Source organism: Cyprinodon tularosa, unplaced genomic scaffold (genome assembly GCF_016077235.1).
Source record: "Cyprinodon tularosa strain WSP-4 unplaced genomic scaffold, ASM1607723v1 ctg383, whole genome shotgun sequence".
Classification (NCBI taxonomy): Eukaryota; Metazoa; Chordata; class Actinopteri; order Cyprinodontiformes; family Cyprinodontidae; genus Cyprinodon; species Cyprinodon tularosa.
Genome location: NW_024039100.1, coordinates 79,267 through 96,947, shown reverse-complemented (window position 1 = coordinate 96,947; position 17,681 = coordinate 79,267). Strand labels below are relative to the sequence as shown.

General features: G+C 37.6%; 1 protein-coding gene across 2 annotated transcripts in view; it reads right to left on the bottom strand.

The window, feature by feature from the left end:
* Positions 1–506: 506 nt before the first annotated feature.
* Positions 507–17,681, bottom strand: part of n6amt1 (N-6 adenine-specific DNA methyltransferase 1) — a 37,643-nt gene continuing 20,468 nt past the window's right edge. The window contains exons 2-7 of one of the 2 annotated variants that reach the window (XM_038297140.1): positions 6,479–6,607; positions 6,320–6,406; positions 1,276–1,366; positions 956–1,039; positions 731–872; positions 507–650 (exon numbers count right to left, since the gene is read on the bottom strand). In XM_038297140.1, coding sequence (XP_038153068.1) covers positions 517–650; positions 731–872; positions 956–1,039; positions 1,276–1,366; positions 6,320–6,406; positions 6,479–6,483 — 543 coding nt within the window. In that variant the 5' untranslated portion in view covers positions 6,484–6,607 and the 3' untranslated portion in view covers positions 507–516. Of the gene's footprint in view, positions 651–730; positions 873–955; positions 1,040–1,275; positions 1,367–6,319; positions 6,407–6,478; positions 6,761–17,681 lie in introns of those variants that run through there. The other variant, XM_038297139.1, reaches the window with a different exon arrangement.

The following is a 17,681-nucleotide window of genomic DNA, read 5'->3' as shown; positions in this document are numbered from 1 at the left end:
GGTCATTAAACCCGCTAACATTACAGATGCTCGGAACACGGACAGACGGTGCAATGTTATCGTTTCCTGGGCAACCGCAACATTCAGCCAATCATATAGTGTTACATCAGTGGCATGTGCAGGATCCGAGCAGATCTGGTACCTACAACATGACTAATGGCGAGCAAAAGTAATGATCATCTGTCTGACTACACCTTATATAATTGAGTTATATTTACTTACTGTATTCTGTTTTGTACTATATTTTATTTTTCTCTCTTCTGCACTGCAAGAAAAGAATTTCCAACAAGGGACTAATAAAGTAATTCTGACATTTGGAGTATTATTTTCTCATTTGATCCATCTTTGCAGCTGGTCTGGATAAAACATGACTAATAATTTTTCAGTCGTATGGTAGCATACAGAGTCTGGTATTTAACTGCTCGAAATATAGAAATTGATTCACTTTTTTTCTTGGTAATTGGGTGTTTTACCTCATAAAGATGCCAGATTAATGCATAAACAATCCTACCTTTCTCAGGACTCTGTGGTGAAACAGGTCAGCTGGTTTCTATGGAAGCGCAGGACAGACAGCCTTTCATTTCCAGCTCTGGTAGACAAGCAGGCTCCTCCTTCCAGTCCACATTGGCCTAATAACCCGATGATTTCCTCTGTTAGATGGAGAAATGATTAAAAATCTGATAGAGGTCTTTTTTTCCCACATATAACTGCATAGAAAAGTCAATCAAACCTGGATTGTTCTCAGCTATGGTGATGAGGTAAAACAGGCCTTTAGTGGAGAGCAGCTGAGCAACCAGAGGAAGAAATCTGTCGGTGACCTCTCTGCCTCGTTCCCCGCCGGCCCAGGCAGCCTCTATACCTCTGCTGCCCACCTACAGTAGAAGGATAAACCTGGTTCCATTCAGACCTTAGGAGCTGCAAAGACCCTGCTGAGCAGTAGCCAGAGCTGATCTACCTCTTCTGAAGGAGTGACCACATACGGAGGGTTAAAGAGGAGGACGTCCACCTTCCCACACAGCCGAGGCAGGAGACTGTCCACCTGAAAGAAAGGAATGAAACCACTTAAAATCTCTTTTTAAAACCGTTATTTAATTTAATTAATAAAATAAGTACATTTCTGTTTAAATTATGACGGCCTTAGGTTTCTGGTCTCTGCTATATAAAAGTTGAGGTTTAACCAGAAGTCCCCAGTATTAGTTTTCTATGAGCTAAATCTGTGCAGAGCTTCTGCTTCTTGTCATTTTTATTTTCACATTAATGTAACACGAGTCTCACCAGGTCTGTGATGACGGGCTGCAGTGAGATCCGGTTACAGGAAGCGGTTGTGGCTGTGCACTGCGCTGCAGCTAGATTCACATCAGTACATCTAGCAGGAAAACGGATCATGAGAAAAGTTTACACAAATTCAGCACTTCTGAATTAAATTCAACACCGAGTTAAATTAAAAGGTTATTGCTGCAATCCAAGTTAAATCATTATAAGAGCTTGCTTAGTTTAAGGAGACTGAAGTTGGCAACCTGTTCCCAGCTTCTGTTTTGATTTAGGATTGAAGGGCTATTCCACTCAATCTTTTCTCTTTAATGTGGTCCTGTGTAAAAACCATGACACAATTCTTCAAACCTGGACTCAAATGTTTTTTGGGGACAATAGTTCATGATTAGTGAAAATGAAAAATAGCCACCATAGAGCAAGTCCCAATAAAAGAACTCCACAATAGCTGGTCTAAGTTGGCCAGATACTTAAAAAGCCATAAAAATTAGGCTATTTTTCATTTTCACAAATCATAAGCTGTGTTTGAATTAATCTACAGCCCATTAACCTCTCAACATCCACCTAATTTTCGATAATCCTCGTCTATTTTGCATACCCAAATGGAAAAGTACATAACTGAGGAACTCTTAAAGGGATAGTTCGGTATTTTTGACATGAATCTGTATGGCATCCCCATCACCAGTGGCATGCAATCACACTGACTTACCCCTGGCAGCGTCCTGTGAGCAGAGTTATCGTCCAGTTTTGGTCAAGCCGAAAGTAGTCCGGCAGGTTTTTAGAACCAGCGAAATAAAACGTTTCTCTTCCCAAAACATTATGTGTTCAAAAGAGCGATATTTTTGCATCCCAAAAACATTGTAGTGGAAAAAGTCACACGTCGTTATCAATTGGTCCTATTTTCTCTCTGTTCGTATCAGTGCGCACCGTCATTCAGACAGCGAGCTCAACAACAGCCAGATGCATGTCTCCCTCCGCCTAGCTCCTAGCTGGGCGGAGGGAGACATGCATCTGGCTGTTGTCAGGTTAGTAGGCCCTAGCTGTCTGAATGACGGCGCGCACTGATACGAACAGAGAGAAAATAGGACCAATTGATAACGACGTGTGACTTTTTCCACTACAATGTTTTTGGGATGCAAATATATCGCTCTTTTGAACACATAATGTTTTGGGAAGAGAAACGTTTTATTTCGCTGGTTCTAAAAACCTGCCGGACTACTTTCGGCTTGACCAAAACTGGACGATAACTCTGCTCACAGGACGCTGCCAGGGGTAAGTCAGTGTGATTGCATGCCACTGGTGATGGGGATGCCATACAGATTCATGTCAAAAATACCGAACTATCCCTTTAAGTCCAAATTACATGTGCAATACGTTATTTGAAAGCCAAGTACCCTAGTTTCTGAATATCTAAATTAAAATTGGGTGAGTAGAACACAGACCAAGCTGCATCAGTTCAAACATGACTCAAAGTTGTTGTTTTTTTTTATTCTCAGAAATGATAGGTCTTTTTTGAACAGCAGTAATAAAGACATTCTTAAGAAAAAGCAGGTTTCATTGTATTATATTTGTTCTACATCATGTCAATCACAAAAGCAGTTCCCAGCTGCCACGACCAGTTAATCCTGCCACTAGTGAATCTACCTGAACGGTTTGATAACACTGATCTCTATTTATTCTCTGGATTGCTATTGGTGGTCCACTTCACTACCCGATCTGTCCGGGAAGCACGATCCGTTCTGCGCATGCACCATCAGCTCAGATATACATCCAGGTCGCCCTCAATTTTATTTTGTTAAAATCACCTCAATGACATTTTCCCTTCATAAAAATAGTAAACGTACTAAAATATAATGTGTTAAAGGTTAACAATGTATTTCTTGAGAAAATAAATGCCTTTTATCAGTCGTCTGGGCCTGATCTGCACCGGAAATGATATCCTACGCTACTTCCGGTCGCCAGCTTTTTCGGCTTTGGATTTAGGATTGATTTGTGATTGATTATGGAGATAAATTGTACATGCATGCTGCATCCTCCATCTTGCGTCATATTGACTCAGTGTACCATGCATCATTACGATTCATTACAAATTCTAAGTCCCTTACTCATCACTGCATTCTTTATGATCTAGTTGGTTGGACATCACTAACAATTCGTAGAAACCAGCACTGGTATATCTTTATCTATAAAGCAACTCCCACTGTACCTCTGTAACCTCCTCTCTGTGAGTTCCGGTAGTTATCAGTTGCGCTCCTCTCAGTGGCTACTTTTTAATGTACCCCGAGCTTCAACTGAGTTGGGAAAAACTGCATTCTCCTACTCTGCACCTTGGGGATGGAATAACCTCCAGAAAGAGCTCAAATTAGAAACTCTCGTGTCCATTAATGAATTTAAAGCAACCATGAAAAATGTAGTGATGGAGATATGTGCTTGTTTTTCTTGAGATGCTCAATGTGTTTTAACATACTGCTCTGATTTTATTTTTTTATGTTTTTTTTTTTTGTTTTTTCTTTTATTCTTTATTTTGCAAATTGTAATATGTTGTAAATATGTATGAACTTCCTGTGGTTTGGCTGCTACCTTGGCCAGGTCTCTCTTGAAAAAGAGATTCTGAATCTCAATGGGACTTTCTGGTTAAAAATAAATAAATAAACATAAATCTAGTGTTTTTGAGTTTTAAGTTGTTGTTTCGTTTTAACCTTATGCTATATAGTGAGTAATATAAAGAAAGAACTAAAATGCAGATAAACAGGGTTTAATCATATTTCGCCTGACTGCTCTGAGCATGTCCAATGATGATGTCAGAGAAGCACTTTAACAAAGAAAATGTAAAAAGCATAAAAATTGTCTCAGAACAGTCATAAAACATTTTTACAGACGTGTATTACTATTCTTTAGTGAGCTAAGGATAGAAATAAGTAGTTTTAGTACCATAATTACATTATTTATGGAGGCCTGGATGTATATCTGTTTGCGCATGCGCAGAACGCAGTACATGGTGTTGTAAAGTCACCAGCCGCCATATTGGTACTCCAGTCGGAATGTAAACAATACGTGCTCTACAACATTGAACAACAATAATGCTCTCATTTTCAGGGGGCGTCAGGCTTTTAAAACTAAGATAAAGTCATCACTTTGACACAAACGTGCTGTTCTATAGCATCAGTTATGGAACTATGGAACATTGAATATTCAGCATAAAGTTTATAAATCATGTAACATAACACAAATCCATCACAACAACATTTGTGTGTTAATGGAGTATAATAATACTGTAGTCAGATATTAAGAATATTAGACATCCACACACACTAGCTGATGTGCCAAAAGTGCTAAATTGATTATGTATATTTAAGATACATGTATCTATTACATTGTTATGGTAGTTACATCACATTACAGGCATTTTTAGGGCATGACTCTGTGAAAGTGGGGAGTACCAAGATGGCGACAGGTGACTTCATGTTTTTCCGTCTATCAGCGATCCAATGAATAAATAGAGAAAGGGCTGTCCTCTCTCACCCACTGGGTGTGAGACTCACGCATCTCAGTGTTTTCACACACTCACACTCCGTATCCCCAATTTCTCACGCTAAAATACAACGGACATTAAAACTCAACCCCATTTCACTTACTTATATATATAAAAATACCATAATGATAAAAACCCAGTCTGCGTTTTCAACACAAGTGCTTACACATGAGGGTATATCAGGTTCATATGCAGTATTTTTGCACCAGCCCACCTATTCAATGTGCTGACCGCTGCCGAGGTGAGGGACCTGCGCCAGATATTAAAAAAATACCAGGATTTCTGAGAAATTATAACGAGGTATGTCATTTTAATTTTATCTTACTTTATCTGTACTAAGATAATTCACTTTGTAAATTTACGAAGATTTTAAGCAGTCTAGCACTTGCCTAAATATGAATAACATATACAGCAATTAGCTTAAATTATCACTGTGGAGACTGAAGTGAAGGATCAAATCAAAAAGGTTTGTTTTCTCTACATTTAGTGCTTTTTCTGAGCTTTACTCCTTGTTTGCTCTAGTTTATCCATCTGATTTAGTCACAGTTTTACTCCACCTTTTGCTCACAAGTTAAATAATTAATACTCAGTTTAGTTTAATAATCTCTCGTTGGATTTTAGGACTAATCAAACCAACAATAGACTAAATTAAATTCTTAAAGCTTTCAGGTTTGCCTCACAAATCCACAGGAGGTCCACAAATAGAAAAAGAACCATTGTCAAGATTAACCCAATTTAGAGAGGATGTGCAGAACTACTCACTTATCTAGAATTGATGTAAGAGGAGCCAGAGGGATGTTCTCATTTTATTATTATTTATTCTTATTTTGGTCCATTAAATATGTTTAAAAACTTAATTTCCATCACATCTACCAAAATCAAACATCCAGAGAAGTGCTGTATTGTGTCATGGAGAGTTTTTACAGAATCTACAGCCTCTTAGAAGGTCTGCATAGTTTAGCTGTTTTGTCAATTAAAAAAAAATAAAAAACTAATAAGACAATAACTTAAGATTTTTAATCCTTAGCCTATTACCAAATATTCATACACAGTGTAGTTTGCACAGGATTCGATTGCACTGGTTCCTGTATTAATGTCAGTATTCCAATAATAACTTATTAGTTCCCCATTTGTTATGTTATTTGAACTGCAGAGAATAATTAATAAACAAAGTTGTGAAAATCTTAATTTACAGTATATTTAAGATGCAAGTGTTTTAGTACGGCCCATTCTGCTTTACTTCAATTCTCTGAAAATCACCAAAATATAAAAAAAATAATGTATATTGGGTGAATTTTTTTTCCACATAACTACAGATCACTTATTTTTACACAGTAACATTTACTGTGATATAAAAAAACACACTTTACCACTTTGTTTCAGTTAATTCCTCTGAAAACCTAGATATTTCCAGGTTGTATAGATCTGTAGAGATCAATGGTTGATAGATATTTGTAGAAGTGACGTATTTTAAGAAGTAATTAAGCGTACAAGGATTAATTAATGAGAATAACTCACAGGTAGAGAGCTGAAGGTCCAACCACTGATGCAAGGAATGCAGAGACGACCCCAGACCCGCAGCCCACCTCCAAACACACGCAGGGGCTGCAAACATTTTTTTATTTATTTAAGGATCATCATTTCATAAAGGAACAACACAGAATTAGAAACTCGCACCTCATGTGCAGCAGCCTCTCTGCATCTTTCTCCAGGGCATCAATCAGCAGAAAGGAGTCCTCTGCAGGCTCGTACACATCCTGGAAGCTTCCGCGTCCAGCGTGGGAGTAAAGCGGCGTGGGATAATTACTGCACATGTTGAATGAAAAATAAATAGTCCAGAGGTGTTGGTGTTAATGTCTAAAGCGGACGCGAAAATTTGTTTATTTCATTAAAACACGTGGTCGGCTGTTTTCTACCAAATAACATCCGCATGTCTGTGTCTGAAGGTTCCTTCTATGATTACACCGCCACCTAGCGCACAGGTGGAGGCACTACAAGATGGCGTTTTAATGAAGCCAGTTTTTTTTCTTCTTCTTGGCGGATTGCAAACAACTGCTCTGTTCGAAAACCTAGGACGCATCCTTAGAAGACCGGATTCGAAGGCCGATTACGTCATAGCGCGGCGCCGAGGTCTGGTCGGATTCCAAGAGTCCTCGTTATGCGGCCTTAAAATGCGTCCTTCTTTTTGCCCGATTTGAAGGACGGGTCCGATGTATCCTCGGTATTCTTGGATATCCCAGGATTCATTGCGAGACCAAGCAAGCCGTGATCAGAGTAAAGGTTACTTGGCGCCGAACAGTGGTGAAAATTGGAAGTTCAGTTTAATATAATACAACTCTGTGAATAGTTCCGTCTGAAATGAATGAAAATAGTTGTTTTAATGGTTATTGAGTCAGATATGTGGCGGTAATGTTTGGTTTATCTAAAGGTTTTAATCTGTTACTGTGTAAATGGGTTTGGCTGTAATTTAAGGACAGATTCTAATATATTTGCAGGGTGGGGACTATAAATCTGATAGGATTTTTATCTTTTTATTGCTGTTTTGCACAATATGCTTAACTTCCTATTTTTTGTTGTTGAATATTAGAGATTTTGCAGATATATTTTTTATACATATATTGTTTAGATTTACTTATATCTTTCTACCCCTTTTATAGAATAGAAAATCTCTTTATTTTCCCACAATGGGCAAATTTACAGCAGCAGAAAGATTATTGAAAATGGTCACACAAATGTGGACCTTAGAAAAATGTATAAGAATAACATAATAGGGAAGAGTTAAAATATAAACAATAAAATACTGTAAAGTGTTTTAACAATATAAAACTGGGGAATAAATAACCAATATGCAGCTATGGACATTTTTACAGTCATGGATATTTGAAAAAGCAGCAACATCAGAGATGTGCAGAATGACAGCAGCAGGTTATTTAACTGACTTTTTCTATCATTACATTTGATTTGATTTGTTCCTGCTCCCGCTGGTTGGAACCTTTATTCCACTCTGGATTCTTGTTAATGTAGTCTTTGTTCACTTCACAATAAAAAAGAAATAAATAAACAGTTTTGAAAACTTCTGTATTCATTCTTTTCCTGCTTTGTGTGTCAACGTTCACGGTTGCTCAGAAACAGAGCATACGGCGGTAAAACCCGCCAAAGGGTAGACCTGGTCGAATTTACAGCCAAAACTCTTCCGGTCTCCTTATTTTCAAGGACTTCGAAGGATCCAGTCTAGGTAGACCGCGTCCTTGGAGGACCCGTCCTAGGTTTTCGAACAGAGCCAACTTATAGGTGCGTACTACGGTGGCTGAGAAGTGCAAAACACATTTACAATTCAAAAACACATTAACAAATAAAAAACAAAATAACATTTGAAGAAACAAAATTATATTTTATGAAACAATTTATTTTTGAAAAAAAAGTTAAAATTTTTAAAAATACATTTACATTTTAGCAAACAAATTTACATTAACAAATAAACAAAATAACATTTGAAGAAACAAAATTATATTTTATGAAACAAATGTATTTTTGAAAAAAAAAGTTTAAATTTTTAAAAACACATTTACAATTCAAAAACACATTAACAAATAAAAAACAAAATAATATTTGAAGAAACAAAATTATATTTTATGAAACAATTTATTTTTGAAAAAAAAAGTTTAAATTTTTAAAAACACATTTACATTTAAGGAAACAAATTCACATTTTAAATAAGTTAGATTTTAGGTGAGAGAAAGTTTCATTTTAGAGAAAAAAAATACATTATAGGGAAACAAATTTACATCTAAAAAAAAATTGACCGTTCGGAAACACTTGTACAAGTGCAAAGACAAAACTGCAAGTGGCAAAACACATTTACATAGCCAAAAACAAATTAACAAAAGACGGCTACACGGAAAGGGAATGTCCCAGTGGCCGGATGTCACGTCACGATTACCCTGACTTGTAGTACAAACAGCTCAATCTGTAGTCCTCCTGCTTCACGTGAAAAATCAGCGGCGATTTTAGATGGAAAGAATTGCACTGAAGCTGTTTTTCTTACGTTTACGCTAACCGAACAATGTTTTCAGCCAATTTACACCATTTTGTTCTTCGTGCGGACGGTCTCTGGAACTTTTACGGGACACGGTACAAGGTGGCAGGACCAAGCAGCAGGGCCGAGCTCAATTCGTGGCAGTGGCTGCGGCAGAGCCTGCCATCGGAGAGGCCGATGGTGGCCGCTGCCGGCAGAACCTGCCATCGGAGAGGCCGATGGTGGGCGCTGCCGGCAGAGCCTGCCATCGGAGAGGCCGATGGTGGCCGCTGCCGGCAGAGCTTGCCATCGGAGAGGCCGATGGTGGCTGCTGCCGGCCGAGGCCACTTATTCGCAGATAAAGTACTCCGTTCCATCAAGTAAATGTGACATTATAAAAGTTTTAATGCAGTTTATTAAGCACTAACATCACAATAAAAAGAAACCCATAAAGAATACATTTTAATACAGGTTATTAAGCGATAACATCACAATATATAGCCTTTATATATATATATATATATATAAAACAATCTAGTTAGAAGTACTATAAATAAGGCATTTGCCGAAAAACCGCAGGAAAAATACCCAAAAAATAATTAAATACTAAAGAAAAGTAATTAAAAAACTACATGACAAAATAATAGTGGCTCCGGCCAGTAATACGCCCGGCTCTGCTGCTTGGTCCTGCCACCTGGTCCGTGTCCCGTAAAAGTTCCAGAGACCGTCCGCACGAAGAACAAAATGGTGTAAATTGGCTGAAAACATTGTTCGGTTAGCGTAAACTTAAGAAAAACAGCTTCAGTGCAATTCTTTCCATCTAAAATCGCCGCTGACTTTTCACGTGAAGCAGGAGGACTACAGATTGAGCTGTTTGTACTACAAGTCAGGGTAATCGTGACGTCACATCCGGCCACTGGGACATTCCCTTTCCATGTAGCCGTCTTTTGTTAATTTGTTTTTGGCTATGTAAATGTGTTTTGCCACTTGCAGTTTTGTCTTTGCACTTGTACAAGTGTTTCCGAACGGTCAATTTTTTTTTTAGATATACATTTGTTTCCCTATAATGTATTTTTTTTCTCTAAAATGAAACTTTCTCTCACCTAAAATCTTAACTTATTTAGTATGTGAATTTGTTTCCTTAAATGTAAACGTGTTTTTAAAATTTTAAACTTTTTTTTTCAAAAATAAATTGTTTCATAAAATATAATTTTGTTTCTTCAAATATTATTTTGTTTTTTATTTGTTAATGTGTTTTTGAATTGTAAATGTGTTTTTAAAAATGTAAACTTTTTTTTTCAAAAATACATTTGTTTCATAAAATATAATTTTGTTTCTTCAAATGTTATTTTGTTTATTTGTTAATGTAAATTTGTTTGCTAAAATGTAAATGTGTTTTTAAAAATTGTTACTTTTTTTTCAAAAATAAATTGTTTCATAAAATATAATTTTGTTTCTTCAAATGTTATTTTGTTTTTTATTTGTTAATGTGTTTTTGAATTGTAAATGTGTTTTGCACTTCTCAGCCACCGTAGCATACCGCCACCTACTGTACATGAGTGTGTAGCTCTATAGTTCCACCAATTCTATTCTATTTTTTTTATTTTTGTGTTATGTAAAAATAAAAACATATGCTTTATTAATAACCAAATGTTCCTCCCCATCTCCACCTGTCCCTAAAATACTTTTAATACCCCATTCTCTACATTTTTCCAAAATTGCCCTTTTTTTTTTTTATAACGTTTTTGCTGCTGATGAAGAAACTGGATATACGAGTATTAGAGAAACCATGTTAAGTTAAAGTGTATATTCTGTAAATTCTTTGCACATTTAAATTAATCAAATTATGCAATAAAAAAAAAACTGTAAATTTACAGTCATATGTTTATATTACTGTTTTATATATTTATTTTTTACTGTTTTTCAAGGCTGCACTTTTAAAAAAAAGATGATATTGTCCAGAGAGCTGTTCCAAACAAAATTTATTTTTGTTTTACACTTGCGTAAACAAAATGACAAATAAAATCTGTCTAAGTCTAATCTAATTTGGGGACGGAGGTACATTAATCCAGAAAACTTCCTATTTTATTGTATTTCATATTTACTTTTGGCTAAAATCAGTGAAAGGTGATTCAAGTATTTGATACTTTTTTTTTTTCTTCCACTAACCTGCACCCTCTTCTCCAAAACTACCTGGAGTCTCTCACTGTATGCATATGTAACATAGTTAATGTGTTATAGAATTCCACTTGTCAGCATTCCCAAGTTTGGGTTTATCGCTTATGGGTGAAACAGCACCCCCTTCTGGTGGTTGGTTACGTTAAGTGTAGTGAACTCGGACATCTCGTTGCCAGTTCATGAGAGATGGGCGCAAGGTAGGTTCACTGAGCTTAACACTCCAGTAAAATTGTGTTAGCTTGATGCTAACATGTAATACTGTTCCTTGTAAGGTGCTGTACCGGCTGTGATGAGCCTGATCGCTGATCGTTATTATTCTGTTCTGCACAGATAAACATTTCTACTCACCCTGTCTCCTGGCCATCATTAACACAACGCAGAATCGAACCACACCATATGAAAGCGTGTACCGAGGTTACACATACTTGTTGAAAAGTTGTTAAGCACTATTACTAAGGACACATTTAGAAAACTGCACTGTGTTAATTAGTCATTTTATCTCTTATTATGAGTAACTGATGCCTACAGAAGGCTGTCAGATCACATATCACACATAATCATGGAGTAATGGACTTAAACGTGGAAACATTCATGGAAATGTACTTATTCACAAAGATGCGCACTTTCGTCTGGTTTGGTCTGCCGCGGCTTCCGTAGCGTCGTGAGCTCGCAGGCACGCGCTTTCAGGAAATGCTATACACTACTGTTTATGCTCTAAAAACATTCTAAATGACTTCGTTTCGAGTAAATTCTGGATGCTACCCACTCAGGACACTTGGAATACATTGGACGAGCAGTATGGAGGAATATTGACACGTTATTTGTGGACTTTTATGGACCTTTCTGTCTCGGGCACCATAGACCTCCATTATTTGAATATCAGCAGACAGCAAGAAGCCTCCCAGATCTCCAGATGCATTTGAGATATCAAAAAAGTACTCCAGAGTGTTGTTCAGCATGGGGGTGAGTAGAAAATGAAGGCTAATCATGTTTTGGGTGTACTACTCCTTTAACTAAGTATTTTTTGTTGTTGAATATTAGAGATTTTGCAGATTTATTTTTATACATACATTGTTTAGATTTACTTAGATCTTTTTACCCCTTTTATAGAATAGAATAGAAAATATCTTTATTGTCCCACAATGGGCAAATTTACAGCAGCAGAAAGATTATTGAAAATGGTCACACAAATGTGGACCTTAGAAAGATGTATAAGAATAACATAATAGTGTAGAGTTAAAATATAAACAATAAAATAATATACTGTAAAGTATTTTAACATTATAAACTGTGCACCTGGAGAATAAATAACCAATATGCAGCTATGGACATTTTTACACTAATGGATATTTGAAAATAGCAGCAACATCAGAGATGTGCAAAACGACAGCAGCATGTTATTTAACTGACTAAGGTTTCTATCATTACATTGGCTTTTATTTGTTCATGCTCCCGGTGGTTGGCACCTTTATTCCACTCTGGATTCACATGAGTGAAGTATTTGTTCACTTTACAATAAAAAAGAAAAGAAAAAAATCAAAAAGAAAGAGTTTTAAAAAGTTCGGTATTCATCCTTTTCCTGCTTTGTGTGTCAACTGTCACGGTTGCTAAAGGTTGCTAAAAATCGCCAAAGGCTAGACCTGTTTGAATTCACAGCCAAAACACTTCCGGTCTCATTATTTTCAAGGACTTCAAAAGGATCCAGTCCAAGTAGATCGCATCCTTAGAAGACACAGCCTTAAATTCGACCAGAGCCAGTGACTGTGCTTCATCCAACAGGAAGTTGAACCCACTTTAAAGACACTGGAGCAGGGGAGGGGCTTCGTTATTTTTTCCTTCTTTAATTTGAAAAAAAGGCCATATTAGTGCTTTTATAGTTAATGTGAAGTAATTGATTATTTGATGTCATACCAACATATTTTTTTCCTGTTTTATTTGATTTCTATTCAATCCTTGTCAGTGAATCCCTAATAAGGTTTTTCACCTATTTTGTCTAAGTCGTATTTAATACACCATATAGGCTAACTAAAACCATCCATACATGCATTTTCCGTCACGCTGATGCCTGCTGGGGTCGTGAGGGGTGCAGGTGTTTATCTCCAGCTGTAAATGGGTGAGAGTGGGGTAAACCAAACCTAGGTCGCCAATCTATCCCTGAGCAACACAGAGACAACAGGACAAACAAACTTTCATGCAAACTCCATGCAGAAAGACCCCGGGCCGGGAATCAAACCCGGAACCTTCTTGCTGCAAGGTGCTACCCGCTGCTCTGTGTTATACATTTTAATTATATTAATTAAATACATAAAAATAATTTAGGACATTATGTGAGTTTAAAATGTAAAAAACAAGGTTGTTTGAGCTTTTTCCCATTATATTTACTTCTACTTAATCCGTGTTACCTGTAGCATAGTTTGAGAACAAATGAGAGGAGGCTCCTGAATAAGCACGGACCAGTTCTGAGCTTTGATAAAATCCCTTTGGATAAAGTTTTCAGGTTAATGAATCCTGTTGAATCCACTGACTGATGCATATTGCAGGAAATGGAGGTAAGTTTAAAATAACAAGAGAACTTAAACATCATCCATCATTATTTCTGGATCAAAAAGCCAGATTGCTTAACGAACCTGAATGCACTGAGATAAAACGAGGATTGTTACGACACTGGATGTGAGGAAAGCTACAGTGGGATTTTAGGATTATTTGTTCCCATATTAAACAAATATTTGTTTCTTGCTACTTCCAACCAGTTACTCGCTGGCATCACAGGTATAATTGAATGTCTGGATCATATAAAACTTAAGCCATGATTACACTGAATCCACAGAGCAGTCAATTACTAAATCGTCTCAAAGATCTTCAGCGGTGTTGAAAGAACAGCATCTTAAAGCAGTTATTGTATTACCAAAGCAAATCTACCCTGGCTTCTGATTTATGTTGTCATCTCTAGATGTTGTAGCCACAGCAAAGTCAAGTCCAGAGAAAGAGTTGAACAGATGCAACGAAAAATCAGGATGGTTTCATTTTAATTTTATGTTAAGGTAAGTTAAAAGTTAAATCTGCCAGTTTGCTTTTTGCAGCTTTGAATATATATACATAGCTGCTCTGAGGCCGTGGATAGTTATAGCAGGCCTTCTAAGCCGAGGCTAAAACAAGATGACCTCAGTGGAACATGCAGGAGAACATCCTTCACATCAGGTCAAGATAAGAAGCAACCACTGCTGCTTCCCAAAGGAGCCGAGGCGTCATTTAGGAGCACAATGGTCGTACTGTTCGATACACAGGGAGACATATCTGCTGCTGAGGAAATGATGTTGTTTAGTTTCTTTGTCCACCTCTGTCTCCTTGAACCCTAGTTGGCCTCGGCAGATGGCCGACTGGGGTGTGTATGTATATATATATATATATATATATATATATATATCATACACACACACACACACACACACACACACACACACACACACACACACACACACACACACACACACACACACACACACACACACACACACACACACACACACACACACACACACACACACACACACACACGTAAAAGCCAGTAAATTAGAATATTTTGAAAAACTTGATTTATTTCAGTAAATGCATTCAAAATGTGTAACTTGTACATTATATTTATTCATTGCACACAGACTGATGCATTCAAATGTTTATTTCATTTCATTTTGATGATTTGAAGTGGCAACAAATGAAAATTCAAAATTCTGTGTGTCACAAAATTAGAATATTGTGTAACGGTTAAATTTTGAAGACACCTGGTGCCACAAACTAATCAGCTGATTAACTCAAAACACCTGCAAAGGGTTTTAAATGGTCTCTCAGTCCAGTTCTGAAGCCTACACAAACATGGGGAAGACTTCAGATTTGACAGCTGTCCAAAAGGCGACCATTGACACATTGCACAAGGAGGGAAAGACACAAAAGGTTATTGCTGAAGAGGCTGGCTGTTCTCAGAGCTCTGTGTCCAAACGCATTAATACAGAGGCAAAGGGAAGGAAAAACTGTGGTCAGAAAAAGTGTACAAGCAATAGGGATCACCGCGCCCCAGTCAAGATTGTGAAAAAAAACCCATTCAAAAATGTGGGGGAGATTCACAAGGAGTGGACAGCTGCTGGAGTCCGTGCTTCAAGATCCACCACCAAGAGACGCTTGAAAGACATGGGTTTCAACTGCCGCATACCTCGTGTCAAGCCACTGTTGACCAAGAAACAGCGCGAAAAGCGTCTCACCTGGGCTAAGGAAAAAAAGAGCTGGACTGCTGCTGAGTGGTCCAAAGTCATGTTTTCTGACGGAAACAAATTTTGCATTTCCTTTGGAAATCGAAGTCCCAGAGTCTGGAGGAAGACAGGAGAGGCACAGGATCCACGATGCCTGAAGTCTAGTGTAAAGTTTCCACCATCAGTGATGGTTTGGGGTGCCATGTCATCTGCTGGTGTCGGTCCACTCTGTTTCCTGAGATCCAGGGTCAACGCAGCCGTCTACCAGCAAGGTTTAGAGCACTTCATGCTTCCTGCTGCTGACCTGCTCTATGGAGATGGAGATTTCAGGTTCCAACAGGACTTGGCGCCTGCACACAGCGCAAAATCTACCCGTGCCTGGTTTACGGACCATGGTATTTCTGTTCTAAATTGGCCAGCCAACTCCCCTGACCTTAGCCCCATAGAAAATCTGTGGGGTATTGTGAAAAGGAAGATGCAGAATGCCAGACCCAAAAACGCAGAAGAGTTGAAGGCCACTATCAGAGCAACCTGGGCTCTCATAACACCTGAGCAGTGCCAGAAACTCATCGACTCCATGCCACGCCGCATTCATGCAGTAATTGAGGCATAAGGAGCTCCAACCAAGTATTGAGTATTGTACATGCTCATATTTTTCCTTTTCATACTTTTCAGTTGGCCAACATTTCTAAAAATCCCCTTTTTGTATTAGCCATAAGTAATATTCTAATTTTGTGACACACAGAATTTTGGATTTTCATTTGTTGCCACTTCAAATCATCAAAATTAAATGAAATAAACATTTGAATGCATCAGTCTGTGTGCAATGAATAAATTAAATGTACAAGTTACACCTTTTGAATGCAATTACTGAAATAAATTAAGTTTTTCAAAATATTCTAATTTACTGGCTTTTACCTGTATATATATATATATATATATATATATATATATATATATATATATATATATATATATATATATATATATATATATATATATATATATATATATATATATATATATATATATATATATTTCCTGAAAAGTCACACTTATTCATCACCATACCTTGTGAAATGAATAGAAAATGGAGTCAAGACATTTACAAGGTTAGAAATAATGATTTGTATTTGAAATAAGATTTTTTTTTTACATCAAACTTTGCTTTTGTCAAAGAATCCTCCATTTGCAGCAATTACAGCATTGCAGACCTTTGGCGTTCTAGCTGTTAATTTGTTGAGGTAAGCTGGAGAAATTGCACCCCACGCTTCCAGAAGCAGCTCCAACAAGTTGGATTGGTTGGATGGGCACTTCTTGCGTGCCATACGGTCAAGCTGCTCCCACAACAGCTCAATGTGGTTCAGATCTGGTGACTGCACTGGCCATTCCATTACTGATAGAATTCTAGCTGCCTGCTTCTGCTCTAAATAGTTCTTGCACAATTTGGAGGTGTGTTTAGGGTCATTGTCCTGTTGTAGGATGAAATTGGTTCCAATCAAGTGCTGTTCACTGGATATGGCATGGCGTTGCAAAATGGAGTGATAGCCTTCCTTATTCAGAATCCCTTTTACCCAGTACAAATCTCCCACCTTACCAGCACCAAAGCAACCCCAGACCATCACATTACCTCCAACACGCTTAACAGATGGCGTCAGGCATTCTTCCAGCATCTTTTCATTTGTTCTGCGTCTCACAAACGTTTGTGATCCAAACACCTCAAACTTGGATTCATCCGTCCACAACACTTTTTTCCAGTCTTCCTCTGTCCAATATCTGTGTTCTTTTGCCCATCTTAATCTTTTTCTTTTATTGGCCAGTCTCAGATATGACTTTTTCTTTGCCACTCTGCCCTGAAGCCCAGAATCCCGCAGCCGCCTCTTCACTGTAGATGTTGACACTGTTGTTTTGCGGGTACTATATAATGAAGATGCCAGTTGGGGACCTGTGAGGCATCTGTTTCTCAAACTAGAGACTCTAATGTACTTATCTTCTTGCTCAGTTGTGAAACGCGGCCTCCCACTTCTTTTTCTACTCTGGTTAGAGCCTGTTTGTGCTGTCCTCTGAAGGGAGTAGGAAATCTTCAATTTCTTAGCAATTTCTAACATGGAATAGCATTCATTTCTAAGAACAAGAATAGACTGTTGAGTTTGAGATGAAAGATCTCTTTTTCTGGCCATTTTGAGCGTTTAATTGACCCCACAAATGTGATGCTCCAGAAACTCAATCTGCTCAAAGGAAGGTCAGTTTTGTAGCTTCTAAACTGACGAGCTAAACTGTTTTTAGACATGTGAACATGATTGCACAAGGGTTTTCTGATCATCAAATTGTTCTAATGGTCCAATGAGCGAAAACATTGTACCATTAGAACATTGGAGTGATAGTTGCTGGAAATGGGCCTCTATACACCTATGTAGATATTGCACCAAAAACCAGACATTTGCAG